The sequence below is a fragment of the Bos taurus genome, chromosome 21 (assembly GCF_002263795.3).
Source record: "Bos taurus isolate L1 Dominette 01449 registration number 42190680 breed Hereford chromosome 21, ARS-UCD2.0, whole genome shotgun sequence".
In the NCBI taxonomy this organism is placed as follows: domain Eukaryota; kingdom Metazoa; phylum Chordata; class Mammalia; order Artiodactyla; family Bovidae; genus Bos; species Bos taurus.
The window spans coordinates 47,514,195-47,531,439 of record NC_037348.1 but is presented as its reverse complement, the minus strand read 5'-3'; the positions used below and the strand labels follow the sequence as shown (position 1 = coordinate 47,531,439).

Here is a 17,245-nt window from a genome sequence, read left to right as displayed (position 1 = left end):
TTTAGAGAAATAAAGATGTAAAACCCTTTTTAAAAAAGAGATGTAAAATAATTCATATATTTTCTTCTTATACACAATGCTTCTAAATATGCCTTTCAGTCAAGCAAAGCTCCGTTATAAATTGGTTCTATCTTAACAAAGATTTAGTCTAAAATGCACTATTGAGGTTCAGAGTTCATAGACCTCAGCTAACTAGAAAGGAACCTCCACAGCACCATAAAACTGTACTGGCATGCTATTTGTTGCTGCTGTTGTTCTTACTTCTTATGTATTTGTCCTGATCCCCTTACCTGAAACCCTAGAGTATAATAAAGCAGGAGCTGTCTATAAACTTTTCCTAGGAACTAACAATTCTTTATCACTTGAAATTATTTTAAATATTTATGTAATTATTTACTTGATGCTGATCTTAACTGAAACCATAATGCTGTGTTCCCAGCAACTAGCAGTGTACCTGACACTTAGCACATATTCAATAAGTATTTATTGAATGGATTAAGTAACTAAAAGAGAAGGCTTAGGATAGGACTGTTTTCCTTTACTCCCTTCCCCATTCTTCCCTCAATATGAACTCTACCTAGAACAAAATGAAAAAGGTTGTACCTCAAAGAAGCCTAATTTTCATGTATTGTAATAAAAACTATAACAAAACATATATACAAGTGAAAATAGACAACAGAGGCTAAAAAATTTAAAGAAGGTTCAATTTAGATCCATCTTTTAAAGAGACAAAATGAACTGACTATCTCCTAGTCCATAAAGCAAGTCATATTTCCAAGGGAAAAAAAGAGATAGAATGAACAAAACTAAGAGACCAATCTAAGGGGAATTCTGAGGAAGAAGTTCTGGTTTGGATATGTGGGAGAGTGCTTATGCCAATGATTGGCAGAGGGAATTAAGGAGAATCAGGTTTTAAAAATAAATTAATAATTCCATTTTTGGATATGATGAGTTTGAGTTGCCTGAAGAGATCTGAGGTATCTACTACATGTGACTTACTATGACTCCTTAGGCAGGTAGGCGATCACTCTTAAGTTTGCTCACCTATAAAGCTTGAATATCACCTACCTCAATGAGTTGTGACGCTACATAAAAAATTGATTTGTAATCTTTGTCAGGCAAATTTCATTTCAAAAAACATTCAAATCTATTTATAAGCAAAATTCATGATTAAAATTGGTGATCTCCTGGAGGACGAAACAGCAACCCTCTCCAGTATTCTTGCCTGGAAAATTTCACAAACAGAGGAGTCTGGTGGGCTACAGTCCCTGGGGTCGCTGAGTTGGACATGATCGAGCACGCACAGCAGAGCACATATGTGTATGTATAACAGATTCATTCTGCTGTACACCTGAAACTAACACAACATTGTAAATCAACAATGCACAAATAAAAATGATATAAAAAACTGATGATCAATCTACATAAAAGATTTATGGTCATAAATTATATGTGAAGTGTAATACTATGAATGGTTGATAAGTTGAAGCTAATAATACTTACAAATCCCTAAAGAAGAGTTCTAAAGGTATTAATAGCTGCATTATTGAAATAAGAAAAAAGGTATCTATTTGAAGAGTATGTTTAAACACATTCAGCCCCAACAACTGTTTTTGTAGATAAAATCAAACTGATTCTGCAAGGTATATGGAAAGGCAAATGTACCAGAATAGTCAAAATAATTCTATAGTAAAAGAGCAAGGTTTAGAAGGATGCCATCTGATTTCAAGATTTAGCAATCAAGAGTGTGTGGTACTGGCAATGACAGTGACAGACTCACAGATCAATGGAACAGAAAAGAAAGTCCTGAAATTAACCCACATGAATACAGTCGATTGATTTTTGGCACAGGTGCAGAGGAAATTAGTGGAGAAATGATAGGCTTTTCACAAATGGTGCTGGAATAAATAAATGTCCTGATGTATAACTATATGTACCATGTACCACCTTACACAAAAATCAATTAAAAATGAATTACAGACCTACATGTAAAACATGAAATTTATAAATTCTAGAAGAAAACACAGGAGAAAATTTGGTGTGACCTAACATGTGGCACTGAGTTTTAGATTCAATACCAAAAGTACAAAACATAAAAGAAAAACCAATAAGTTGGATTTTATCAAAATTTAAACTTATATTCTGCTAAACACATTGTTGAGAGACCAAAAATATGGACTGCAAGAAAATATTTGAAAACCACCTATCTGAAAAAGGACTCACATACAGAATGCATGAAGAACACTTAAAATTAACAAAAGAAAACAATACAACTTCAAAAACTGGTCAAATATCTGAACAGACACTTTACCAAAGAAGATACACAGCTGGTAAATAAACATTTACCAACTCAGTATCATCTGTTATTAGAGAATGGCTAAATGTCCAAAATAGGAAACCTAACCAAACAAACAGGACAATTACAAATGCTGGCAAGGATGGTAAGCAATGAGAATTCTGATTCATTGCTGGGTGGGCACATCCCTTTCATAAAACATTTTATATGTTTTATAATGCTAGAAAGTAAGAAAATGTTCAAAAACCAAAAGGATGAGAACAAGCCAAAGGCATACAGGAATCACCTGAGAGAGTTTCCAATGTCAAAACTGGAACACCCCAAGAAACAGAATAACACAGAATTTGATTACAAGTCAAAGTATTAAATGAATGTCAATGAGTCCATACTGACATAACTAAACACATAAATGAGGGATAAAAATCTCCTATATTGAAGAATCACAAATAATTTATATAGATATTCTCCACTAAGAAAGGCAAAGTGAATTAACCAGGACTTCCCTGGTGGTTCAGTGGTTAAGAATCTGCCTTCCAATGCAGGGCTGGATCCCTGGTCATGGCACTAAGACCCCACATGCTGCGGGGCAACTAAGCCCATGCACCACAACCAGAGACACCTGCACACCACAACAAGACCCAGCACAACCAAAAAAACTCAACCTCCTAGCCCACACTCTCCAGCCCCACCATTGAGTACAGGCTGCACTTTAGTGATCTGCTTCAAAGAGTTAAAAGAGGAATAAAAGTATAAAAGAGGATAAAAGAGTATAAAAGAGGAATGTGGGTAACTTTACAGTGAAGAAACACGGCAAGCACTACCTTGACTGGGAGACCAAAATTAACATCCCCGGCTGAAAGTCACGTTGACAGAATATAATCTTGAAATGATGTGATTAAACATGGCATTTCACTTCTGTACTATCTGTCCCATAAAACCATTACATCAGTCTAATCATGAGAAAAACTTCAGAAAAACTGAAATTGAGGAACATTCTATAAAATACCTGACCAGTACTCCAAAAAACTGTCACATCATCAAAAACAAGGAAAGTCTGAGACAATGTCACAGACCAGAGTAGGCAATGGAGACACAGTAACTAAATGCCTATGGAATCCTGGATAGGATCATGGAAAATAAAAAGGACATTAGAGAAAGTAGTGAAATCTGAATAAAGTATGAAGTGAAGTGAAGTCGCTCAGTCGTATCCGACTCTTTGTGACTCCATGGACTGTAGCCTACCAAGCTTCTCCGTCCATGGGATTTTCCAGGCAAGGGTACTGGAGTGGGTTGCCATTTCCTTCTCCAGGGGCTCTTCCTGACCCAGGAATTGAACCCGGGTCTCCTGCATTGCAGGCAAACGCTTCACCCTCTGAGCCACCAGGGAAGCCCGTATGGCCTATAGTAAATAGTTCTATAACAATGTTGATTTCTCTCCTGTGACATATATATCATAGTAATACAAAAGGTAGCAATAAAAGAAACTGGGTGAGCGTTATATAAACTTTGCATTATCTTCACAACTTTTCTATAAATCTGAAAGTATTCTAAAATGAAAAGTTTATTATAAAAAAAGTCCAAGTAAAGACAGTGGCAATGGCACCCCACTCCAGTACTCTTGTCTGGAAAATTCCATGGATGGAGGAGCCTGGTGGGCTGCAGTCCATAAAGTCGATAAGAGTCGGACATGACTGAGCAACTTCACTTTCACTTTTCATTTTCATGCATTGGAGAAGGAAATGGCAACCCACTCCAGTGTTCTTGCCTGGAGAATCCCAGGGATGGGGGAGCCTGGTGGGCTGCTGTCTATGAGGTCGCACAGAGTTGGACACGACTGAAGCGACTTAGCAGCAACAAAGACAGTGGAGTGAAATCTGAACACAAATCCATCTACCCCATCACATACCACTTGAACAGAAGATAAAAACTAATCAAACTGTAGAGGAAGCAGGACATCATGTAGTAATTTTTTAAAGTAAGGACAAGGTGGAGGGTGGAAAAATGATTTTGAACTGGTTCAACTAACTTATCTTTTTACACATGAAAATAGGTATTGAGAAAAGACAGTGACCTTACCAAATCCTAGGAATTTTTCACTAATACCACACAGCTTAGAAATAACCTTAGAGACCAATGGGTTGAGTAGACAGCCCAAAGAAAAGTTAAGAAATCTTTCTGTATTACTAAGAATCTTTATAGATGAAGCAAAAATCACCAGGGCTGGCCATTTTGTTTGCCTGTTTCTTTTTACTACACTGGTGTAACAAATAAAAGCCCCAAAGTACTACTCCATGGAATCAGGATATTCACAAGAAGAGACAGAGTTACCCCTCAGTGCAGCGCAAGACACCAAACAAAACTCCACAGCAGGGGACAGGATCTCAAACAAAATGTAGAAAGGTGGCCCAGAAGCAACACCTAGCCAAGAGTCAGAGGAGAAGGCAAACAGGTGTCAAATAATATGAAATATTTATCAAGGAAAATTCATTTGCACCATATCAAAACAGATAAAAGTTCTTGACGATTTAAGTATGAGCAAGATAAAAGAGAAATGACAAGTCAACTATGAATTTACCACAAACACATGACCAAGTATCATGCAGATGAGATAAAGATCACAATATAACAGACAACACTGACCAAGAAGGAAGTTGACCCATTAATGGTTGGCATTCTAGAAAAGCATAAAAACATGAATTCAATAAAACAAATTTCAAAGAGAAGATGCCAAAACAAAAGAGCAGATGAAGAGGAAAACTGAAAACTAAAGGACAGACCTGAAACTGATATAATTTTAAAAAGAAAGAAAAGAAAGCCTGAGGAAACATTGAGAATAAATAAACAGACAAATATTTAATAAATGAAGTAGAAAGAACAGGCGATGGGATTGTAAAACTGGAAGTACTAACATATAGGAAAGGCTTGAGACTGTCACAATGAATGCACAGGAAAAAAACAGAAATTAAAATAATTATTGAATTCATAATAGATGAGAACCAAAGTGCCTATAATAATAACCAAAGTCTCTAAAATAGAAAACCACAAAGCTAATGCTGCTGCTGCTGCTAAGTCACTTCAGTCGTGTCCGACTCTGTGCGACCCCATAGACGGCAGCCCACCAGGCTCTGCCATCCCTGGGATTCTCCAGGCAAGAACACTGGAGTGGGTTGCCATTTCCTTCTCCAATGCATGAAAGTGAAAAGTGAAAGGGAAGTCACTCAGTCGTGTCTGACTTCGCGACCGCATGGACTGAAGCCTACCAGGCTCCTCTGTCCATGGGATTTTCCAGGCAAGAGTACTGGAGTGGGTTGCCATTGCCTTCTCCAATAAAGCTAATACAATACTGTAAAATAATTAGCCTCCAATTAAAATGAATAAATTTATATTAAAAAATTAAAAAAAAAGAAAACCGAAAATAAAATAAAATTAAAAAATCTAAAATTTCCCTGAAATAAAGGAAGAATCAAATAATCTTAAGAAAAGGCATGCTGTGATTCTAAAAATATTATTACATAATAATCAACACAAACATCCTGATTAAGTTGTTCTACTTCAAGAATAAAGGAAAATCCTTCTGGTATCCAGGCAGGAAAAAATAAACTACCTTTAAGTGAGGAAAAAAGGAATATGATTGACACTAGACTTCTTTTCAGACAAACTTGATGTCAGAAAAGTCAGTAACATTTTTTACAATGTTTAGAATGAAAAATACTTGAGCAAAGAATTTTATTCATAACCACTTTGAATATAAGGATAATAAACAGCCAGTCTGGAGCATATTAAAGTTTAGAATAAAGTATTTATAAACCCCTCCTTAAAAGACTATTTGAAAATGAAATCTGGTTACCCAGGAATTTCCCACAATAAAGAACTCAGGTGGTGGAGTTTCCTTGCTGTGGGTGGGGTTGTATCGGTCAAGGTTTCTTGGTTAGGGAAGTTTGTGTCGGTGTTCTGGTGGGTGGAGCTGGATTTCTTCTCTCTGGAGTGCAATGAAGTGTCTAGTAACGAGTTATGAGATGTCAATGGATTTGGAGTAACTTTGGGCAGCCTGTATATTGAAGCTCAGGGTTGTGTTCCTGTGTTGCTGGAGAATTTGCGTGGTATGCCTTGCTCTGGAACTTGTTGGCCTTTGGGTGGTGCTTGGTTTCAGTGCAGGTACGTTTGATGAGCTCCTATTGCTTAATGTTCCCTAGAGTCAGGTGTTCTATGACGTTCTCAGGATAAAAGCGAAAATAAACAAATGGGATCTAATTAAAATTAAAAGCTTCTGCACAACAAAAGAAACTATCAGCAAGGTGAAAAGACAGCCTTCAGAATGGGAGAAAATAATAGCAAATGAAGCAATTGATAAACAACTAATCTCAAAAATATACAAGCAACTCCTACACCTCAATTCCAGAAAAATAAATGACCCAATCAAAAAATGGGCCAAAGAACTAAATAGACATTTCTCCAAAGAAGACATACAGATGGCTAACAAACACATGAAAAGATGCTCAACACCACTCATTATCAGAGAAATGCAAATCAAAACCACAATGAGGTACCATTTCCTGCCAATGGCTACGATCCAAGTCTACAAGCAATAAATGCTGGAGAGGATGTGGAGTAAAGGGAACCCTCTTACACTGTTGGTGCGAATGCAAACTAGTACAGCCACTATGGAGAACAGTGTGGAGATTCCTTAAAAAACTGGACGTAGAACTGCCATACGACCCATCAATCCCACTGCTGGGCATACACACCGAGGAAACCAGAATTGAAAGAGACACGTGTATCCCAATGTTCATCGCAGCACTGTTTATAATAGCCAGGACATGGAAGCAACCTAGATGCCTATCAGCAGATGAATGGTATATATACAAATGGAGTATTACTCAGCCATTAAAAAGAATACATTTGCATCAGTTCTAATGAGGTGGATGAAACTGGAGCCTATTATACAGAGTGAAGTAAGCCAGAAAGAAAAACACCAATACAGTATGCTAACACATATATATGGAATTTAAAAAGATGGTAACGACAACCCTGTATGAGAGACAGCAAAAGAGACACAGATGTATAGAACTGTCTTTTGGACTCTGTGGAGTGGGGGGGGGATGATTTGGGAGAATGGCATTAAAACATGTATAGTATCATATAAGAAATGAATCGCCAGTCCAGGTTCGATGCAGGATACAGGAGGCTTGGGGCTGGTGCACTGGGATGACCTGGAGGGATGGTATGGGGAGGGAGGTGGGAGGGGGGTTCAGGATGGGGAACACATGTACACCTGTGGAGGATGCATGTTGATGTATGGCAAAACCAACACAATATTGTAAAGTAAAAAAAAATAATAATAATAATAAAAATAAATAAAGAGAAAAATAAATAAAATAAAAAAAGAACTCAGGTGTAAAAATGCCACATATGATAAAAGTTCCAGCAATGATTCTTAATTCTTTAAACTAGAAAATTAAGGTTAAACCCAGAGAAGCACTTTGGCTATTGTATCCAATGTAACTTTATAAAATTTTGGAAAGTAGAATTCATAAAGAAAAAGAAAAAAAGGAGTTTAAAATTATTATTTCATAGCTGAGTCAAATAATATTGTTTAACTAAAACACTACATAAGAAATATTTATGAGAACGTTTTTCAGTCTCTTTTTTTAAATTTAAAAGGATCCTTAGGGAATTGATATATCTTAGTGAGAGAAAATGGGGCTTCCGTGGTGTCTCAGATGGTAAAGAATCTGCCTGCAATGCAGAAGACCTGGGTTCAATCTCTGGGAGAAAATAGTGCCTCAGGTTCAAAATTTTCTTCAGTTTCACAACTGATTATTATTCTTAAATTCAAGTAATATTTATACAGAACCGCTACAAGTACTTTTCAATACTTATTAAATCATTTAGTCCTCATAACAACCAATATAAAAACAGCCACTACTTCCACATTTTGTAGTTTCAGAAACCGAATAGTTTGTCCATGGTTGTACAGCTAGGAAGCAGAGTGAAAATTCAAAGGCAGGTAACTGGGTGTGGAATCTATGCTCCTCACCTTGATAATATAATGCCTCTCATGTAAAACAGAAAGTAGAAAATAACTAATTTTTATCAAATTAATTCTATTGGGCTTCCCTGGTTGCTCAGTGGTAAAGAATCTGCCTGTGATGCAGGAGACACAGGGGATACAGGTTCAATTCCTGGGTCAGGAAGATCCTCTGAAGAAGGAAATGGTAACCCACTCCAGTATTCTTGCATGGAGAATTACACAGACAGCAAGCCAGACGGGCTACAATCCATAGGGCTGCAAAGAGTTGGATACAACTTTAGCAACTTAGCATGTTGCAAGCATCTATTCAATTATCAACCATCTATCCTTCCAGACAGTAGTTTATATAAGCAAAGAAAAATGTTTGGAATAATGTTTCCCTATTGATAAAGATAGTTTTTTGGGAGTAGGCAGTGTAGAATTTACCTAATATTTTTTCCTTTATTTGACAGTGAATTTAATGTTTATAACGAGTCTATCTACTTTTTGAATGAGCCTTCAAAAAACATAAACAAAAAATAATATAAACAAAAACCAAATCATGCTATCTAGTCACAACCTGAGCACTGCAATATTAATTATTTAATGCTTGCTGTCAAATAAACCACCACTTTTTTTGTACCTTTTTGGCTTTTTCGTCCACACCATGTGGCTTGTGGGATCTTAGATCACCAACCAGGGATCAAACCATGTGCCTCCTGCAGTGGAAGCATAGAGTCCTATCCACCAGACTGCTAGGGAACTTCCCCATGTTTTAATTAGTATTTGACTGTGATCCCTCAGAGAGTCTAGAACAACGCTGGGCAAAAGAAACATTCAATAAATATACGGAGGGATCAACATAAAATACTAGATTATTATAGTCTATAGATGCTCTAGGGCCTTTCTACCCAAAGTGGACTTCTTAGATTAGCATCATTTGCATGATCTGGGAGCTTGGCAAAGTTGCAGAATCTCAGGCCCTGCTCCAGACCTATCTATCAAGAATCTGCATTTTAACAATATTCCCCCATGATTGTAGTGCACATTAAAATTGAAGTACTTCTTTCCAGTGCACTGTTTCTCTAAAAAAGTGAAAGTTAGTTGCTAGGTCGTGTCTGACTCTTTGTGACCCTATGGACTATGGCCTGACAGGCTCCTCTGTCCATAGGATTCTCCAGGCAAGAATACTGGAATGGGTAGCCATTCCCTTCTCCAGGGGATCTTCCTGACCCAAGTTTCTCTAAGTGTGGTCCAGTATTTATCTATATCAGAATCACCTGGATTGCCTGCTAAAAATGTAGATTCTCAGGCTCTACCCTATTTCAGGTGTCATTAAGTTTAAGACTCAGAACTGAAAGAAGTAAAAAGTACTGGAGACTATAAATGAGCACAATAAGCAGAAAGCAGTAAAAAAAAACCCCAGAGAGCTGAAATAAATCAAGAAGGAGATAATAAGAAGGAGAGGAAGAAAAGAGGAGTCACAAAAGAAAGCAGAGTAAGGGCATCAACAACAGCACTGTGAAGAAATACAGTCACTTTACTGAATGTTTCCCTTTCTTCATCCCTCTCTGCTTTTCGTTTAGTGACTGAAAGCTACTAGCATGACAAAAGTCCTAGAGAAAGACCGGGGATATGGAATTTACCACTGTAATTATAACATTTTTGAACATGTAACCATCACATAATTCATGCACTTTATAAATGCTCCTGATGTCATATGTGGTTTTACAAGCATACGTACAATTTTAGAGACATTTCCATATGCTTGGCTCGTGCAATTGCTTCATCTCTCTCCTCATTGGCTAACTGCAGTCGAGACATAATAGCTTCATCACGTTCTTTCTGTGCAAGATACACCTCTTCAACCAGAGCTACCAAAATACATAATTCAAAATTAGAGAATACAGAAGTAAAAGCATACTTTTAGCAAAAATAAAAAAAAATTCTTTTATTCAACTGAATTAGCGTCAATTAACCACTTGAGAAAACATTCTTTTAAAGCTACTGCAAAAGTGAGATACCATTTCATACGCATAAAATAAAAAATTAAAACATTAAATAATAAAAAATATTGAGCTTGTGAAATAACGGAAACACTCAACTATATTGCAGATAGGCGTATATATTTCTATAACCATCTGAAGAGCAATTTGGCAATGCTGAAGCTGTTCCTTGTTTATAACCTGGCTAATCTCCTCTTTGGTATGAAGCACATGAAAAATTCTTGCACATGAACGCAAGGAAAGAAGTATAAAAATGTTTAGGAAGCATGTATAAAAATGTTTATCTCAACATTATATAATAACAAAAACTTACAAATAACCTAATGTAGAATAATTGGAGCAGGAATAAATTTCTATGCATTAAAAGTGGAATACAATGCAGCATTTAAAATGAATGGGTTTAAAATGAGGGTTGCCATTTCCTTCTCCATACAATGAATTAACTATAGACAAATGGACAAATCTCAAAAATGAAAATCTGAAAAATACAAGAAGTTGCAAAATAAAGCAAATCTAACTATTGTGGATAGACACAATTAGTAAAAATATTCAAACGAACATGAAAATGATAAACACCAAGTTCAGGACAGTAGTTACCTCAGTAAGATGATAAAAGAAGAGGAAAGAGGTGAGGACATGGGTACACACTAGTTTCGCACGGCACATCTCCAGAGGCACCATTTATATTGATTACGATACAAATGACTTCATTTAAATTTCTGCAGCACTATCGAAGGAGCTCATATGTTATCTGAAATTGTCATTTCTCAAGCTGAATTTCTACTTGAAATCTTACATAACTTAAAATATCACTGCAATTTTAGAAAGGGGCTCAAATACTTATCACTGAAGCACATTTATTTATACTGTCAAACCACAAAATAAACTTAGGAAAGACATTTGAAACATTCCTTTAGGTCACAGAATATTGAGTTTTGTACCAAGATTTGTCATAGATTAATATACTTTTAACCAAGATAGTTACTTTTATATTACTTAAAATATAAGGGGTAAAAAAGAAACCCTGAGAAAAAAATCAACTATATCTTTTCCATAATAGAGTGTAAAATGGAACATGCAATGGTAAAACAAAAGGCACAACCATTTCTAAGAAGCTGAGCCTGAGGCAAGATAAATATTCAATAAATTAATTAATTCATCAAATATTTATATAGTTCCTGTGGCAGTCATCAATCCAGTTTTAAGGAATATGAATATAGTGGTCCTAGAAGTCCTTATCACCCTGCAGTATACATTCCACTACAGGAAAACAGACAATAGTGAGAAAAACAGACCAAAAATTAGATAGGTAGGTATGGAGACATATTGCTTTAAAGGAAAATATATAGAAAAGAGAGTGATGTGGTACATGTGGATTAGAGCAGACTATTTTAGAAAGAGTGGTCAGAAAAGAAGTGACATTTCAGTACATTCAAATAAAGGAAGAAAACCATATTTATATTTGAAAGTAGATGAAGTTGAAGAAGAACTGCGACTAAGGCCCTAGAATATTGGTGAAACAACATCAATATGACTGGAGCACAGTGAGAGAGGGTGAGAGTTCTTGGGGATCACACTGTAAGTCATAGCAGGGAATTCAGATCTGTTACAAAGCATCGGACATGACTTAGAGACTAAACAACAAAATATGACGGTAGCAATGGAGGTTTACGAGCAAGGAAATGACAGACTCACATATATGTTTAAAAAGGAATTCTGGCTTCTGGGTGAGAAATTGTTCATAGGTGGGGCAACGTGGAAGCAGATTCCAGTAAAGAGACATAGGAGTGATCTATGAAAGAATTCACATCAATAACCCACAAGAATAACCCTTTCCCTGAAACTTAAAGCTCAGTTCAGTTCAGTTCAGTCGCTCAGTCGTGTCCGACTCTTTGTGACCCCATGAATCGCAGCACGCCAGGCCTCCCTGTCCATCACCAACTCCTGGAACTTAAAGCTACCCAGAAGTAAATATGCCACCCTAGAGAAATGACTTCTAGAAAAATAGGCACAAATTGATCAGATCTGTGTTTTAGAGGGAAAACCCAGAGATTAGCATTCAGAGTATCTGAAACAGCAATCAGAGAAAAGCTGTTGGATTGTACATGCCCCTTAATCCAACATTAGATTTTATGAGTCCAGGTGAGAAATAATGAAATCCCGAAATAAGGCAAGGGCAACAGAAAAGAGAAAGAAAACTGATTCAATTCATAACAAAAACTTAAGCACGTATCAAATTTTCAAGGAGAGAAAAATAGGACAGGTGACTTCACTAAGGTACCCCTCCATCTATCAAAAGATAATCTTCATAAAACTCTGAGGAAAACCGGTTACTCTTCTTCCTGCTGCCACATCGATTCCAAGGGGGACGGGGAGTCTTAGTCCAACATTTAAGGAAAACTGGAGTCTAGTTCTAGCCTACCTTCCTGCATCCTCTACCATTATATTTCTTCTAGGTCAGTAGTTCACAAAATATAGGATGTGAAATACATTTTTAATAGTTATATGTCATTTTAATGTATGTTATAAAAATATAACTAGCACATTAAACCTATACCTTATCCTTTATATGTGAAATCTAAAAAAAAATGCAATTTAATTCAATTAAGAATTTCCAATCTTCAAAGATGCTGATAAGGAAAAAAAAAGAGAGAAGCCACAGACTGGAAGAAAATAACTGCAAAGTATGTATATGATAAAAGACTTGCATCTAGAATGTAATTTTAAAAACTGTCAAAGTTCAATAACAAGGAAAAGAAACAAAATTAGGAAAAAAAACTTGAAGACTTTTTATCAGATATACTGATGGTAATAAGCACAAGAAAAGGTGTTCAACATGTTCAGTCATTAGAGAAAATTCAGCTACTCCATTCAAAAGTATTTACCCCCCAAAAATTAAAGATTATGTCCACGCAAAGACTTAAACACAAATATTCACGGCATCTTTATTTATAATAGTAAAAACTCAGAAACACCTCAGACTTCTAGTAACAGATGAATGGATAAGCAAACTACATAACAAATTGTGCTAGAACAACTGGATATCCACATGCATAAAATTAAATGCTTTTAAACAACAGTTTAGATAAAGTTAAGAAATTCTTGCTATAAACATAGCTTTTGGAAGATCTACTACTTTTGAGTATAATTTTCATATAGTTTTTAAGTCTATATCATTTCTGTTAACTGCTTGTTTGTGGCCATACTATTCTGCTTGTATGCATCAATTCATCACGCTATTTTGAAAAAAACTTTTGCCTATAATATAGTACACAATAGTGAATTTTATTTCCCCCTGTTAGTTGTATATAATTTCTGGTTAGCTGTATACAATCTCCAATTAGTTGTATACAATCCTAGAAAGGGATTAGAGAAAACAATATGAGATATTATGAAGAATATGGGCTTTGATTCAGATCCAAGGTGTTACCACTATAAAGTTAGGCAACGTGGCTTTTTTTGTATTTCTTAAATTATTTTAGTCACAGTTCAGATGTATAAAATGAATAGAATATCATCATTTTATGGTTATTAGGGAAAATGAAATGAGATGATATATAAAAGCTCTTGGTCATATAAAATGGATTCTCAACAAACATTATATCCATGCCACCACTACCATCATCACCTTCAACCCACAGTCTCACAATTTAGCTTCATTTCTAGACACATTAAAAATGCAATTTTGATTAATTTGGATCATTGCTATCTATAATCATTTCAAAATTTCTTACTTTTTTGGCTTTTTCATTGATATAGAAAAAGTACAAATGGGAATTGATTAAGATTTTATTCAGAACACATTCTATATTATACAATATACTATAAAATCACATTTGTACAAAATATGATACTCTATTTTTTAATTTTTACATTATAAAATACTTCTAATTTGTGGGTCAGATAAGATGAATAAAACGATGCTAAACAGTGACCTAGGTACCGATTAACATGTATGTTTTATTGCCCTGTAATATTCTGGCATATCAAAAGGTCAAAACACAATTTGTGTGCGTGTGAAGTCATTTCAGTCGTCTCCAACTCTTTGCCACCCTGTGGACTGTAGCCCGTCAGGCTCCTCAGTCCCTGGGATTCTCCAGCCAAGAATACTGAAGCAGGCTGCCATGCCCTCCCCTCCAGGAGATCTTCCTGATGCAAGGATTGAACCTCTTTTGTCTCCTGCAGTGGCAGGTGGGTTCTTTACTACTTAGCTCCACCTGGAAAGTCCCAAAGCACTATTTACTAAATTTTTAATGCAACAGGCTTCTATCACTTCTGTATAATGTGATGAGATCTTTATAAAGTGACATTTAATGTAAGCTGTGTTCTACTTTATATACAATAACACTTGATTGAAAAGGTAAGGCTGTGACTATTAAGGGCTTTTAACGTTTAGTTTGGAGAAGGAAATGGCAACCCACTCCAGTAGGCTTGCCTGGGAAATCCCATGGACAGAGGAGCCTGACGGACTGCAGTCCAAGGGGTCACAAGAGTCAGACATGACTTAGTGACTAAATGACAACATGAAAACCCCAGAGTTCCAAAATATTAACTCTTATATTCAGCATCTGCATAGACTTACTTAACATACTTGGTTGCCTTATGACCATCAGAGTTCTTTCATGCCCACCTGTCTTTAGTTTGCTTCCTGATATTTGTGGCTTGCCTCAGCAATTCCCAACTTACTGTGACATTAGAACATTATTTCAGTGGCTTAATTCTACTTTATCAAAATTTAATGGGGTAAATAGCACACTTACTTAATACATTATTGGGCTTTCCTTGTGGCTCAGCTGGTAGAGAATCTGCCTGCAATGCAGGAGACCTGGGTTCGATCCCTGGGTTGGGAAGATCCCCTGGAGAAGAGAAAGGCTACCCACTCCAATATTCTGGCCTGGAGAATTCCATGGACTCTATAGTCCATGAGGTCGCAAAGAGTTGGACACAACTGAGTGACTTTCACTATCTCTATGCTTAAGGATAAATGCTTTACATCAAGAGTTTATTTGGTCCTATGTGATAAAGAGAAACCGTTTTTTTTCCTCTATAATGCTGTATCAATTCTAAATATATGAATAATGTGTGCATTTAAAGGAATATTCTAAGGTTAAAATTTAAAATACCATAAAACACACACGCACACAAAATCTGATTATGCATTTTATAAATGTTATGAAAAGTTTCCCAAAAGTATTACAAAATAATAATTTCAACAACTATACTAGGTTATATGTGAAATTTGTTGATTATGAAAAACCTGACTCTTTTTCTAGAATTCAGTACTTTTAAAGAATCAATATGCAACTCTCAAACATTTTTAGTAAAGAAAACTTAATTGTAAACACAGAGCTTTTCCAAGGTAGATGACTATTACAAAGTTCACTAGAAAATCAATATAGCATTTTAGTTGGAATTTGCTCATTAAACACCCACAGCTCTAATGCAAATTATGATGGAATGAATAAAGCAAATACGTATGCTTCTTTCTTTTTATTAAATGTAAAATCTACTGTTAATTGCATCTCGTATGTCATACAAACTTTTCTCCTTAACTATTAAATAGAAGCTTTAACAAAAGTCATTAGAGATTCTCTTTCTTTGACTTGAATAAATTTCAATATTTGTTCAGTAAAGGTTCACAGCAGTTAAATTACATTAACAAATATTATTAGCTACTATGTAAGCCAACCAAGTAAAATACTTGTATTGTAGGTAAAACAAATCATTGGGTGTTTACAATAATATTTGGATATCTCCATTTTTAAACATGGTTATCAAATATCCTATAATTCTTAGTCAAATGAGAAAGATTCAGAGAGGATCACCCCAGTCCCCACCCCTAAATACTCAAATTTGTTTAGTAAGCTAATTGTTTTCTAATATGGGCAAAAGTAAATATGAAGAAGCTGAACCAAACTAAGTATGAGTTTATTGAGTCAAGACAGTACATATTTTCTTAGTAGAACCCAAGTCTATTGACAAACCCATATTCTACACTTCTCAAACTACTTTTAAAATACAGTAGAAGACGGTTTATTGGAAAACATTCTAGTTTAAACATCAAATCATAATTTTCTAAATAACATAATTTGGAAGACAGACACTTCCCAAGAAAAAGAATCCATTTAACATCCTCAAGGTAGTTATTTAAATAGAAAAGGCTGAACTGCAGAGAGGGAAGAAGAAATCATTAGGATTTGAATTTGAAACATATGAAATAATCACTGATTATAATTCAAATTCCAAAATTCTAAGCAATAAATATAGGTAATAGTTTGGTTAAAGATTACCAAATTTCATATTGTATGAATATTTTTTATTATTGCTTTACATGAGGTTACATGAATTCCTTGCAAATAATATTTAATGTTTTATGAAATCATAATATGTATACATTCCAGAACCACAAATATTACACTATATCTTAATTTCCTTAACATTTATAATTTCTCTTTCTTGGCATGAGTTGTTTATTGTAAATTAAACACAGGTGGTAAATATCACACACCACTAGGGAACTAACCAACATACTTCAAGTAGTTTGATGGTTCTGTTCTTGGCATTACATTGCTGAATTCAACTTATTTCTTCAGAATTTCTTTAATAAACCAGAATATTATTTTTCTAAAACTGGGATAAATGTTCAACATTTTACACGATTATTCTATAAATAACCTTTTTTGATTGAAAAATAATACACTCACTGTAAAAATGTGGAGACGGAAATATTTTGCATAGTTTTGTAATTTTCTGTGTATATTTAAGATAAATAGAACATGTTTTCATATTCTTTAGTATTCATCAAAGGTATAAAATAGAATAGAATAGACTTTTATCATAAGGACATGACATATTTGACTGAACCAGGATGCTCCTAAAATAAGATTTTACACCATTTCCAATTATTCACTATATGAACCACACTGTAATGAC

At 35.2% G+C, this 17,245-nt stretch overlaps 1 protein-coding gene across 2 annotated transcripts in view; it reads right to left on the bottom strand.

The window, feature by feature from the left end:
* MIPOL1 (mirror-image polydactyly 1) overlaps window positions 1–17,245 on the bottom strand; it is a 312,949-nt gene that overhangs the window by 202,699 nt on the left and 93,005 nt on the right. For both annotated transcript variants that reach the window (XM_024982072.2, XM_024982074.2), the window contains one exon: window positions 10,051–10,180. In XM_024982072.2, coding sequence (XP_024837840.1) covers window positions 10,051–10,180 — 130 coding nt within the window. The remainder of the gene's footprint in view (window positions 1–10,050; window positions 10,181–17,245) is intronic.